The sequence below is a fragment of the Anopheles coluzzii genome, chromosome 2 (assembly GCF_943734685.1).
Source record: "Anopheles coluzzii chromosome 2, AcolN3, whole genome shotgun sequence".
Classification (NCBI taxonomy): Eukaryota; Metazoa; Arthropoda; class Insecta; order Diptera; family Culicidae; genus Anopheles; species Anopheles coluzzii.
In genome coordinates this window covers 91,718,239-91,732,918 of record NC_064670.1, presented here as the reverse complement: position 1 = coordinate 91,732,918, position 14,680 = coordinate 91,718,239, and the positions used below count along the sequence as shown (strand labels likewise).

Genomic DNA, 14,680 nt, shown 5'->3' with positions numbered 1-14,680 from the left:
TTTTATAGAAACTTCCATCCCTCAACTCAGATTCAAAACACAGCAGGAAAGGCGGGAAACGGGTTGCAGCTGGATTGCTGACACACACAGAAACAACCCCGGAACGGAGCCGAGAGGGTGGAAGCACGATCGATCGACGTCAGCAGCAGCAGACTGGTTTGTAGTAGTTGTATAGTGGCGAGCTAGTAACAGGTGCTACCGTTCCGTTTGCCAAAAAATCCCCAAGCGTTAGACCCCTGTTTCCTGCTCCTTCCTCTCCCAGACCGTCACTCGTTGCGCCTGAAAATTGCTGTTTTAGGCGCTCGTGAACATATGATGCCGCTCTTCGCGGTGGCCCACAGCGCACGTAGCGTGTAACCGCTCGCATCCAAGCGGTGGTCGATTATCCTTCATCTTTTTTGCTGCCGTTTTTTTCACTCTCTGCTTGCCCGTTTTCGTCTCCTCTGACGCATTGATATGTTGACGTGTGTTTGCGTTCCTTCCACGCCCGAATCCGCTCGTCCCACAGGGCCGACGCACTTGTTGACTCTTCTAATCATCTTAAGGCAGCAAGATGTAACCGCGGGAGGGCTACCGCAAACGTTTCTTCATCCGCACACACACACACCACACGGGTGGATCGAATGAAAAAAGAAAAAAAAACGACCCGCTCACACAAATGGGTTTTGATTTATTTATAAGAGAAGCAAAACTTCTCCCCTTCCATCCAACTGCCATGGGATGGGATGGTGAGGCTGAGCGGCCTGGCTTGGGGACAACAAAAGGCCGGCGCAAAACGCGTAACGCTGGCAACTGTCTGTCTCACGCGGTGTGCGCTTTTCAAGTTGGTTGTTTTTCAATTTTTACCTAATTTATTTTAGCCGCAAAAAAACCCACCACGCGCGGTGGGTGATCGTATGACATTTCCTGGGTGTATTTTAGCATACATTTGCCGCGTACCACTATGCTCTATGAGTGATGGATTTGGTCGCCGCGGGACAGCGTGACAGGAAGGATTTTAAAAAGTCTCCCGCGCGTGTTCGGGGTCCTCTCTCCTGTTTTTTTTTTTACATTTTTTCCCTCCTCTCTCGCGCTTCCGACGCGATCGATCAAGTTCAAGCCGCGTTAGCGTGGCAACGTGTTGCTGACCGCGGAAAATTTCCCACCTAAAGCGACAACAAACCCACCGAAAGAAAAAAAGGAAAAAAACACGGTAGCTGTCGCTTGTTTATTTGATTTCGGCTCGCACATTTTCGGCGAATAGAGTGTGATCGGTTTGGTCGTTGGCTTTGCCGCGCTTCCCTTCATAGATCATCGCGGCCCGGTGGTCAGTGGTGTTTCGCTCGTTGCCATGCTCTGTCTGGAGGTGTTTGTTTTCTCCATTGCAAAATTGTAGATGCCCATTTCGTCAACTCTCTTCCGGTCTACACCGCTTTATTTTTTTTTTGTTATTTTCTTGTTTTATTTTGGTTCCTCTCACAAACATTTACGTTTCGTCGGTGCCATCTTTTTTGTATTTTTTTTTTTGCTGGGAAGAGATTTTCCCGCGAAAGTGGACGCCCAGTCATCGTGCCCGGTGCGCGACTGACCATGTGGCCCCCGGCATGAAGCTGTTCGCGGAAAGTTGCGATCGGTCAGCGAAATCTACGCTCAGCGTTGCGAAATGTGGCGTTCTTTCCCAGCCGTCACGCGATCGCAATTTCGTTACGGAAAGGATGAGCGCGCTCCTTAGAATTAGGCCGGTGAATCATCCCAGTGTTTGCTAGCTTGAGGATTTGGTTGTGCTTAGAATGGGCACTACAATTAACGATCACCACTTGTCTTGCTGCCATTAAAAGAGATTGTATGAAATGAAGTATGTCAATATGGCTAAATATATAGTTCAATAAAAAAGATAATTAAACATTCTACCACCTTTTTTAAACGTTTTTATTCAAACAGATTTATGCAAGTCACTAAAAGAAAGAAAACAGTTCGCAATCAATTTTAGTACAGATCGCACGACACATCTGTCCATTTTGGCAACACCCAAGCACAGAACAAAAAGAATAAAAAGGCCAAATGGAAGCGGTTTTTGCCTCTTGTTTTTCATTTCTCCTTCTTGCTCATATTCTAACTATGCTGTGGCTCTTTGCACGTTTTGTTGTTGACTCTCTTTTTTTTTTTTTGGTTAACTTGAGCATATCGGCATAAGTATGTATGTAGTCACTGCACGAGACCATCCGCGCTATGTGGCGCACGCGCTCGCAGCAGGAGCAAGCGATCGCGCCGCAGTTTTCTGCGTTATTTTTTTTTGTGCTGCGGCTTCGTGTGTGTTTATGCTTTTCGCTTTATGCTACTGTCTCGTGTGGTCGCGCTCGTTGCACGTGTTAAAACGATGTGCACTTTGGCGCTTTCCTCTTCATTTTGCATTCGTAAAGCCAGTAGAATTTTTTTATACTTTAATAATCAATAGTAAAAATTGGCGTCTGTTGGATAAAAAAGGAATGGATTGAATCAAATTGAATTTATGGACATTATAAACTACATAAATACATGTATTATTTTAAAATGCTGTACAAGAGTTTAAAAATTAGCCAAAATAAAATGCATTTCTTTAACCCTTTTCATTCATCGAATCGCATCTCCCTAGGAGAGAGGGCCGAGTAGGGCCACATCCTCAAGAAAGCGATCGAATAACCGAATAACCCCGCATTACACCCTCGCCCTTTCGCGAAACCGACCGCCGGCTTTTCCCGCCGCCTCTGTTTACGTGTGTTAGAATTTGTTTATTTTGCTTCAGTTTCCTTATTCCTTTCGCGCGCTCGCCGTACGCCACGCGGGGCCACACGGAGCGCATCTTCCCGCTGCCAGGCACCGCTCCCGATCGCTTCGATATGCAGCTGCAGGAGAATGCACCAGCAAAAGGGGTTGTACAGTACATAATGCACACTACGTGTGTGTGTGTCTGTTTGAGTTTGTGTCTGTTGTGGCGCGCGGTTCACGCGAGATCATATGGCACAGAACGCACCGCACGCTAGCGCGCAAGTTCTCTCGCTCGCTCTCCCCTTACTTTTCTTTTCCGAGCCCGAACTGATTTTCTCCTCGCACGCTGGTACGATCGCGATCATCTTCCCACTGAGAAAAGCGAGATTTTTCACTGGTGCGCAGTGTCGTGTCGCGTTCGCGTGTTATTTACATCCCCAAGCAGGATCCTGCGCAATCCTTCGCTGCGACGGCTACGAAGCTACAGCGATAGTGCGGTGCCGGGCGTCAGAAGACGATCGACGACTCCCGGAGACGGTCCACCGTTCAGTCTCTGTCTGGTTCTGGCGGTGAGCGCCTGGCAAACGCTGGAACACTGGAAAGCGGACGCGCAACACTGGTGCTCGGAAAATTCGTGACGCGATCGTGTGTGTTGGAGTTGTGCAAGTGAAAGGATTTGGCACATGTTGTAAAGCCAGTGAAGTTGTAATAGTTTAAAAGGGATTTTTTTAAATAAAAAAAGTTAAAAATTTAAAAGCTTTTATGCCGATCAGAAGCAAAAATTATTGGTGAAAAGTGTGTGCTCAGCGTGTGATAAACTATTTCCCTGTGGACACTAGAACGCATCAGCCGATCAATCAAACCCGCTGAAACCTCCTTCGATGAACGGTTTGCTTACAAATTCTCTCCCGGTCATCTGATCCACCTTCGTTAAGCTGAAAGAGATAAATAGAGGATGACCGTTTTATAAACTCACACTACCCGAATTATTTCGCGCAAAAGTCAAACGATCGTTTTCAATAGGCAAACACCTCAACCATTCGGTGCCCTTTCCCTGCAGTGCTGTATGTGGTTGTGTGTGTGTGATTTTTCGTACGTACTTTAGTGAAAACCAAGTGTAAAGCAGGAAAAACAGGGTAAAGAAAAAGGTACACAACACGGTGTAAAATTTGGATACCCCGTCTTGGGACGGGTGAACGGACCTGTACCGGTGTTTCTTTCTAACGAACGTCCGAGTGTTTTTTTATGTTTGGTTTTCCGTGGTACCGGTGTACAAATACGTTACGTGTGTTCCTGCAACGGCGACGGCGGTTTGGATGGTGGTAGTCGGAAAAAGCGGTAAGTGTGGGCAGGCAGATCGGCGGCGTTCGACCGCGGCGGTTATGCATACCTGTGACCAAGGGTGGATGCGGAGTTAGTGCGGAGGAGAATACTTTTCATTTCAACAAATTAGTTGACATCTGACAAGCATACCCCCGACGGTGGGTGGATGGGTGGGCAGTTCCTTGTCGGCACTGCTGCATGCATTTGCTCATTTGCCCTGTGTCGAACGGCCAGGTGACTTAATGGGCTATTGAGTTACGCATTTTCGCGTGCTGTGAGGACGATCGCATTTCGGTGGTTTCCAATTGGTGTCGGTGTCAATGTACGAGTGTATTTTGGTCTCTTAAAATTTTAAGTAGGCAGTGTTTAAGGTAGTTTTTATTCAAACTCCTTCGGTTGTGAGGTTATTAGTTTTAAATAATATCTCATCTGGCTTTACACAGTGTTTCTCAAAATTTACATTATTTACACAGCCCGTCAAATGTATATTGGCATAATGAAACTAACATTCGCCATTCATATATCTTCCTTGGGTTTCTTTAACATTGATTCAGCCATATCAGGGAGAAGTTTGAGACATAAAGTATTTAACATTTTCAACATTGCTAATGTTTTAATGAAGTTTAATACTTTATTTATGTGTAATAAATGTAGTAAAGTTCAATAATAAGTCCTTTACAAATACAATTTGATCGTACATGTTTTAAATACATGGTTCATTTCAAAATACATTTAATGCGTGTTTTTTTGTTCCATTCCAAGGTTTATGATTGAATTGAGCTCTTTTTATGTTGTTTCAGGTCTTTTTTTGCAAGATCGTTTCATGATCGTTTTTATGTATTGTTTTATTTTTTTATTAAAAAAAATTAGAAGTAAGAAGTATTTTTAATTGTTTCTAGAAGCTGATATTTGTCCCGAAGCCTTTTGTGTTTTTGCAAACGATTAATAGAAAGCAAATGATTAATTTAACTTTCATTAGGTAACAGGATTTGTAGCGTCTGTTTATTTCCAATAGGATAAATCTAACCTAGTTTCATTGACATTCTTATTGTATGAGCTCCGCTACACCCATGTTAACCACAGACACACTACATAAAACATTAACTTGTTATAAAATTCTCCGTTTCGAACTGCGTCGTAAAATCTTCTGGCTGCTCGCTCTATCTCACGGACGGATGCCCTTTTCAAATGCGAATTTTAACGCACTCGCAGGACAGCAAATTGCGTTACCCACTGTGCGTACTACAATCCGATCAAGCACAATCAAGGTGTTTGCCCGAAGGGGTTGAAAATTTATGGTCCAAGGTGATTGCTTTTCAGGGAGGGAGGGGTTGCCCGGTGAAGATGATTTCTCCGTGCACCCGGTGGTTGGTTGGTGTGCCGCTCGCTTGAAATAATATCGAACGTGTATTGACGGCCGTGTCAGAAGACGGGCCTGGTTGTACTAAAAATAGTAAATTGCGGTTCACTACCGACCCGGCCGTACTGTCCGTACGGCCTCTCTTCCAGCCCGGATGCGATATGGACGTAAGCACTTAATCCACTGTATGACCACTACCGCTACGCTTCGATGTCTACGTTCGGCCTATCTTCCGACAGCTTGGTTAGTTGGCGCTGGTGTTGGTTTTGAGAGAGAAAAAAAAGTTAAATATTTTCCTCCACAGTATGCTCGATGGGCTGGAATGCACTCAGCGGCCACTTCCGAAAGTGGATCAACGACACCACTAGGGGGTACGTCTTTTCTCGAGCGATCGTCTACTAAGTTCAAGTTGGACAATAGTTCCAGCTGATCATGGTTTAAGTTGAAGAGGATAAAGTGCACAGCTGCAGCGCAATGGCGTAGCGCAATCTAACTGGACCGTATTGAATTGTATTTTGAGTTGAAGTATGGAATAAAGCATTTTTGCATTGATCTCAAAGTTTATAAAGAAAACAAAATAATGTCAACTATCATCCAACACCTCAAATACTTCTTATTTGTCGCAACAAACGTTGTCGGAGAAGCCCTTCCTTTACCGATAACAATTGTTTTTTTAGCTGTACACATTGTTATAAAGGTAGTAAGTGTCAAAAGGTGAGACGGCATTGTACTACATTTTAACTGGCTATTTAATGTCATAATGAAATATGCATTATACGAGTTATTCTAAAACTATTGAATCGAGTTTTTTTTAGATGAATATGATCATTTGTTACCAAATAATATCCACACTTTTCAGTTCGCGAACCGTTGTTGAGGCCCATTTTGACGTTACGTTTGAAATGAGTGCAAGTTCAATTCTTCTTTTTATTTAGAAAAAAAAACTAATTGAATGTATCAAATTGCTACAGTTTTATTTTATTTATTTTAAACTTTACAAAGCATCACGGGTCTCATTACATACTCGCGAGCCGTAGTTTGGAGGCCCCGTCCCTTAACGGAGATATGTTGGAAACGAAGAAAATCCTTTGTATCATTGACAGATTTAACTTTCTACAAATATTGTTAAAATGGTAGAATCATGAAGTTAGGGGCTTATATGAAAGGATTCTTAATATAATTTTAACTGGCTTTTAAGCCTAGCCTTTCCTGATCATAAAAAAATCTTCTAAACTGTGAAAATATTTTCTCGTTCTCTGTCGCGAGAGATTAATACCAATTGCAGTTCGTTTGAGTGTCAATATGTTTGTGAGATGGAAAAACAAAAAAGAAAACCAAATGTCACTGAAAAATGTTGCATATTCTGGTAATACGAAACGAAAAGAAAGAAACTAAGAGGACATGGTATTAAATGACGAAAGTTTTGTTTCTCATAAGCGCCATCTATGAGTCAAATGTGGTAGTAATATAAAACAAAGCTTAGCCTGAATCCTTTAGATGCCTTCATAATCCTTTATCAATCTCCCTTGAATAACTTTTTTTTGCTGTGTTATACCTTGTCGATTTATTTATTTTTTAACATACCACCAACAAAATATTCTCAAAAATTACGAGCCAGTCATCACCATCACCAAAAACCATCCACTTTAATTGTGTTGCGTCCAACGCAACGAATTGGCGTCAACGGTCGATGGGAAAAAGGGTTTTGCTCTCCTTCAATTTTTAAATATAAATATCTATTTATTGCGGTTCGCACGCCACCAAACAACGACAAAAAAAAGCACGACATTCAACGCGTCATATCAACTTACAGCTGCTCGTGCACAGTCAGCGTGAAACAAAATGACGCATTGGTCAAAATTTATCCAACCCGGGGCGTCCCGATTACTTTTGCCGTGGCTTTTCCGTTCCATTCCGATTCGGAAACAGCTGATCGATCGTTTCGATTAGCAATTTCATCGCCATCGATCAAACTACTCTCGAATCACTCAGCAGCGAGGGGGAGGGAAAGCTTCCACAAACTAAACGAAATACAACGATCTGTATTTAATTTCACTGCGATCAATCATCATCGAACGCGAAAAACTCGACCGTAAACTGATCGACCGTTTGAGAGCAAGGGAAGAAAAAGAACAACCAACCACCCCTTTTTCGGCTACTTAATCGCATGGAAAGTTTAAAAAATGATCAACCTGCTCTTTACGATCGCAGGAACAAGAAAGTGTGCATGCGGGAGAAAATAAACTTCAACAAGTGGATGATCTAATGCGCGGGCCCGTCAGCACTTGGCACATTGGCACTGAGAGAATGAAAGAGATAGAGAGAGAGTGAGTGAGGGACAGGAAAGGGGATCTTTGGCGTGAGACGCTAGCTCGCGACCGGCCAGCTGAAAAGGTGAAACAACCTGCTGCTTCACGTGGGCCTCGGGTGTGTGGACGCAGCCGGCATACGTTCGCGGTTTTTTTGGCAGCACCGGTTTTCCATTCGCACGTTGATGTTTACTTCAGATTTGCGCTTTCATGAGGGGAAGTGACGGGAGGAGTGCGGCCGAAAAAGGGACGGAGAGTGATAGGGAGAGGTGCCGGCTCGGCAAATGCGTCATTCGCGTGGAGGGCTTAGTATTTTTACCTCGCGGACGCGGTTCGGAGTGGATTCGGACGCGTGCAAACGCTTCCTGCCTTTTTGTGGTGGAGACGCGCATCGCCAACGTTACCTGTTTGTTGAACCTTCACACGGAACGTTTCTACGCTTTCTACGGAAGGGAGAAAATACGATACTGCCGACTAGGGGAGCCATTGAACGATACATAAGGATAAAGAACGCTTTATACCCCGATTCCTCGGCTGGAGAGAAAGGGGAACGTCGGATCGACGCCGAACTGTTTACAAACCGTTTTGGACCCGTTCCAAGAGCGTCGTCAGTGGCAGGTTTCCTTTTCCCGTGCCCTTCCAAACCTTCCCGGTCAGCTGGTTTCCCTCCCTCGGTTACCTGTCACCTTGATCGGTCAAGCGGTCAAGCGGCTCGGTCCCTCGCCGATGCAGCCCGTTTGAGAAGGGAATCGGCTGGAAACGGTGCACGGTTTCACACCTAGCAAAACCTTCTCCTCACCCAGCATTTAAAGCAGGCGGTGTTGCAGGTTAATTAAGCTATAATCGTCTACGATCACAAATAAATTGGTCGCCCCGTGAATCCACACTAACCAGACCTCGACCCCGATCATCTTGCACTCATTTATTGATCTGGATGGCAGGAAGAAGGATCTTAACGGTTCTGCTGCTTCGATTTCTTCGTGTGTGTGTGTGTTGGTGTGTTTGGGCAACCTTCCGCCGTGTTTATGCGCAAGCCGGTCGGTGCGAGAACGATCGTTATGGATGATGTGATAAATCAAAATTATTTAAATGCCTGTCGAGGGGCGGTACTGCACTTTTTAAATCACCTTTGACAGTTACGATACGCAGAACACGATGTGGTCGATGCGTTCTGCCAGCCCTGAAAGCGGCTGATTGGTAGTGTAGTTCGTGAGGTCAAACACTTTGCTGCTTAAAGTTAGAAAGAAAAACGCAGGAAAAACAAGATTGATTGATGAAAATGGTTTTTTCCATAAAATTGGGTCTGCACGTGAGAGATGTGAGTGTGTCTGTGCGATCAAGCGAACAGTAGAATGAAAACAAAACTTGAAATTGATGTTTGATGGCGTAGAAAGCGTGCAATGGAAACGGGTTTTCTTTCGCGCTGAGTGTGAGTGAATGTGAGTGTGAGTGAATGGTATGCTCCAAGTGCGCAGGTCACTTTGGACCGTGTGTTCTACACGGTTGTTGTTAGTTGGAGATCAATGGTCTGCGTTTCAAAACAAACAAACGCGTCTAAAGCCCGAGAACATGACTTGTGCGGGTGTTCAGCTTGTTCGGTACAGGGATTTTGAACGCTAATGTAGTACATGCACCGGTGTGATGATTGCTGAGATGATGAGTCATTTAAATAAGGAAGTTTGATGGGATTAATAAAAGTGGAGACATTTGGCACAACTACTTCTTTCAGAAGAGAGAGAGAATGAAACAGCGTAAAACATCCAACAATTTCAAGATGATTCGAATTTAGATCGCGGGGGCTCAGCAACGACCAAATGGCTTGTAAATGTTCTTTTAAGTGGTTTCAGATTTTTTCCCCCTGAACGGTGGTTGTTTCGTAGAGGTTTGAAAAAAAAAATCATTAACAAAAAATGTTTCAATGAGGAAACAATAAAGGAACGGTGGTGGGATACGCCGTACACAGGCAGAAGGCTAATTTTAAACATCCCTCCTCCTCGTAATATCGTAAATCAGAGCTATACACCGGAAAATCGGAAACCACTAGACACGGTTACGATCACGCTGTTGTTGTGTCTGCCGTGTTCGGAAGCGTACCACTCGTAGTGTCATAAATTGCAGTTCATAATTTTATTTTTCTAGACAACAAAAAAAAAAAAAACAAGTTAGACCTAATCAGATGAGAAAAACTGAAACAAAAAAACTGTTCAATTTAGTTCCCCATGTACGTTTCCGGTATTGAACAGCTGAAGAATTTGGAGAAACAGGGCAAAATGATTTTTTTAGTTTTGAAGCAACATTTGGATTTGGTTTAGTTTTGGTTGTAACATTTTAGTTTTTATTGGAACTATGCAAGATATACCGTACTGCTTCGAATTACGGACACTTAAGACGTTTTTGGCATTTAATATTTTCTAACGAATTCAATTTTGCAAAATATCATAAAACTGCAACGATATTTTGATTCATATTTCAGACAGTTTTGAGCTCATACTCCAAACAAACTCAAAATTCCTTTTATAACCTTCAAATTTACACACAGACTGTACCTTTTCAGTTTTTTACTTGTTTGGATACTTGATTCTGTATATTGGTGTACTCCAAGACCAAGAGAACGACGGTCTTAAATGCAACATGGTTTGGGTGCTGTTTTTCTCTTGTACTCGTAGATGAATATAATCCAAGAACTACTACGCGAATTGACGGTCTTTCCCATACAGCCATCAACGCATTTGTCACATGCATCTTCTAACATCGTTATTTTCTAGTTGTTATCACTGCCTAAAAACATATTTTTACACAATAGATCACAATTTACTTCAGCTGTTCGAAATTAAAAACAAGATAGAAAATCTTGCTTTGACCAGTGCCTAGATATGAATGATATGGAAATGTTTAACATATTTAACAAAAAAATAAGCTTTACGTTGTGAAAGGATTTATAAATATATTTCTATAATCTTTACTTTATTTATTGCCTTTAATTATTCAAGAATTATTGTGTAGTTATTTGAGCATTGAACCAAAAAATCAGTTTAATTGCTATACATCTTTGTATACAATAGAATGGTAGTGAAAAAAGTTTACTATATTTGTTAATTTAGAAAACATCAACAAATCTTAATCAAACACTTTCCTTTTAACGCAATACCTCTTCAATATATTTAAATTCAATTAATATTACAAGTAAATTGTTATATTTTGATGGTTTGTAAAGAAATGTAAAACTATTGGAATCTTGGCCTAGAAAATGTAACATTATTCTCAATTTCTTTGTACTTTCTAATGTATAAAAATATTCACTAGTATTCATTTTGTACATCCCATAGCGTATTCCTTTGTATGTTCTTAAATAATTTCTCTCGCTTACTTCCTACTTTGTGTTATCCTTCTTTCGTCCTGATTTAGCTTAACTCAAACTAGCTGAAAATTTGAACGTATGTACTAACTAATCTAAAATAAAATAGTAATAGAATCCAAAATATAGAGTCGTAATATTCACATTGGTTCCTTGCAGGTCAGGCGTGGATTGATTCCCATGTTTAACTTTGACTTAAAAAGACAATTATTGGACTAAAAAAGCAAGAGCTTAAATTTGACATAAAAATACAATTATTGGACCCCGATGTACTCGTGCTCATTAGAGTTTTTTGTTTCTTCATTTTTTTACAGCTCAAGACCCACTCACGATGGTGCAGGAACAACGGCCAAACAACGTACCCGAAGAGCTGTACAATCTCACCCAGCTGGCCGACGTATCGCTGGCGGCAGGGAAGCTAAACACCGCCAGTCCACACTCACCCTACGAAACGGACTACCTGGCCCATGCCACTGCTAAACTGTACAGTCCCATAAAATACAGCTCACCACTACGCCACTGTGACTCATCGAGCAAAATGACAACAATGGTTGATTTTTCTTCCGTACCCACCTCTTATCACACTTTGCGCCGTACTGAACCGGGCCAAACGATCATTCTGGAGGAGATACAAGATAAAGGCTACGTCACGAAGCAGCATCTCTTTTCAACGAGCGAACCACTGGCAATGGATTTGCACACGCTATCTGCAGCCGAAGATGCACTGATGGCGGTGCCGGCCAAAAAGAAATGGACTAAAAAGTGGGAAATAATCCACGGTCCGGTAAGCCCTGCTGGGCCGATCATTCAGCAGCAACAGCCGCAACATCAAGTAGAAGAGCCCGTCTACATTGTACGACCGGTTCAGGTAGAGCAGCAGCAAATAGCAACACATGTGTCATCACCGCTGATACTGAGCGTAGCCGATAACGAACGCTCGTCGGGACTGATCTATTACGCACCGACGACGATAAGACGTGTGGAAGATATCCCGCTCGGTACGGTTGATGTCGGCGATGATAAGGAATGCCCGAAGGAGAGAGATAAGGAGATGCAGCTCTACACTATAATAGAGTGTCCTGAGCTCGGCCCGGAATCGGCAGTCAGTTGCTTCGGCAACGGCCAGCAGGTCGCATTCTACGGCTCCTCGTCGTCGGAGGAATCGCAGGATGCGGTGCAGGGCTATTCGCACAAAGTGTTTGACAGGAAGAAGTCGCGCAAAATCCGTACGGTGTCGTGCAGAAGCAGCAGTGGCAGTAGTGAAGGCGGCACGCACAGTGAATCAACATCACAGGATGCGGTGTTGATGCAGGTTGAAGAGTTGGCCGAATCGGTACGTCCGGGCAGCAGTGAGCCGGAAGGATCACAGGACACCAGCAACGATTCGGAGCATTCGGGTGCAGACGATCAGGCGATGAAGAGTGGCGAGGAGACGACGACATCACGCCCGGAGGACGTCCATGTGTGTCCGGAGTGTAACAAGCGCTACTCGACGTCCTCCAATCTGGCCAGGCATCGACAGACGCATCGGTAGGTTGTACTGAGTCTCATTGGTGAAGATGTTCCATGGCTAACTTTTCTCTCTCTCTTCTACAGCTCCCTGGAAGATCAGAAAGCCCGTCGATGTCCGTACTGCTCCAAGGTGTACGTCTCCATGCCGGCCTACTCGATGCACGTGCGTACCCACGACCAGGGCAGCAAGTGTCCGACCTGCGATAAGCGCTTCTCCCGTCCCTGGCTGCTGCAGGGTCACATCCGTACGCATACCGGCGAGAAACCGTTCAAGTGCAGCGTCTGCAGCAAAGCGTTCGCGGACAAATCGAACCTCCGAGCGCATGTCCAAACGCACTCCAACACCAAACCGTACCAGTGCGGACGGTGCGGTAAATCGTTCGCACTGAAATCGTACCTCTGCAAGCACGAGGATTCATCCTGCTTGAAGAATGACAAACCGGTGAAAGTACGCAAACCAACAACTGGCAGTGGGCGCAGCAGTGTACGGCGCGCTAAACCCACCAGAAGTTCAGAAAGGAGCGCTCCGGCAGGCAGTGAAGAGCGCTCTAACGGAGTAGCGGAGAGTAGCGGAACTAATGGGCTACAGTCCGGGCAACAAGCGTCTGATAATCGGTACAACTACCCTGCGAATGTTCCGTTTAAAGATGTGTTACGTGCCAAGATCAGGGAAGTAGTTGAAGACAATTGTAAGCGAACTGCTCGTATGTTGGCGGCAGCCAATGGTACGACACCGCTGAATGGGAGCGTCTCGCGTGAACCCACTCCCCAGAGCAATCGTATCAGCGTCATACGCATCGCAGGATCACCAGGTGGATATGCACTGGATGGATCGCGACCCACTTCCAGCAATAGCAGCAGCAGTAGCAGTAACAGCACCGAATATCACGCAGAAAGCTATGCCGTGATTGCGTAATGTAACGGTGGTCGTCCCAGTGATCGTACTCCGTTGCTTCGTGTTGATCTCCTGTGAAACTAAGTATTTCCTGTTTTGTTCTTCTCACCGCAATCTTGCCAGCAATTTTCCGTCGGTTTACGATCGAGAGATAGCCGCGCGGAGCTAGAGAAGAATTATTTATTTAGTTGTTTTAGACACGCACGATCGTAACCCTTTTTTACATCCGCGCCATTTTATGATTAGCTTAAGCCACTGGTATACTATTGTTATGCTTAGTTATGCGCTTCATTGCAAGCCACCCTTTCATCGTTAAGACTTTCGCTTAAGGTTCCTTTTGCACTAGAGCATAAGAATTTCAGTTTGCACACGCTGCAAACTATTTCAAAAACACAGCTACAATCCAAAGCAATAGTTTATAGGGCGGAGAAAGGGCTGAGCGAACGATCGTTATGCATTTCGGATCGCCCGTGTCCGTCAGAACGAAACGACCTCTAAGTAATATTCCTGGCTGTCGATTAGCATAAGTGCCGTTTGTATAGTATATTGTAAGTGCGTGTGTGTGTGTGTGTCTGTGTGTGTGAGAGTGTGTTGTAACCTTTTAGTGCATAGATGTTTGACGACATTTTATGAACAGGACGAGAATGTTCTAGTCTGATTTGGATTTAATTTTGCGTATCTGCGCTGGTGCAGGCTGTTGCCGCTCGAGTCGAGTGAGCTCGCAGCACTGCTACCGCCATACTGAAGATAAGATTACAATTCTATTTTATTTTCATTTTATTTTGTTTAAACAGTAGTTTTATATTTTTATTTATTTTCTAAAGTGAATAGTTTTACGTTCAGTTTCGATTTATTTAAATCATAATCCTTAGTTTACATGTTTACATACTGTTTGATTTTTAAGAAAGCTGAAAAGGTGGTGCTAGTAAGTAAGCTAATGTATCTTATGGTAGTAGTTTGCCTTCGAGTGGCAAACAAGTGCTGGGAAATGTTGCAATATTAGGCGTAAGGTTTATAGCTTAAGAAAGTTAGATTTACTGGCAGGGATGGTCCAAGATAAGTAAACACTTGATAATTTTTAACGAAAACTTTTTACGAAGTGATAGGACTGTTAGGCTGATAAGGTTTATAAGACATTTACGCAATAAGTGAATAAAAGATGTATAATTTGTAAAAAAAAGGATATCGAGGTTCTATGGTGC

At 43.6% G+C, this 14,680-nt stretch overlaps 1 protein-coding gene across 1 annotated transcript; it reads left to right on the top strand.

Moving 5' to 3' along the window:
- Positions 1–2,688: 2,688 nt before the first annotated feature.
- LOC120952067 (zinc finger protein with KRAB and SCAN domains 1) lies at positions 2,689–14,680 on the top strand. Its single transcript, XM_040371181.2, has 3 exons — positions 2,689–4,062; positions 11,386–12,601; positions 12,668–14,680. Exons 1-3 carry the CDS (start codon positions 4,041–4,043, stop codon positions 13,497–13,499), a joined length of 2,070 nt encoding a protein of 689 aa, XP_040227115.2. The 5' UTR covers positions 2,689–4,040; the 3' UTR covers positions 13,500–14,680.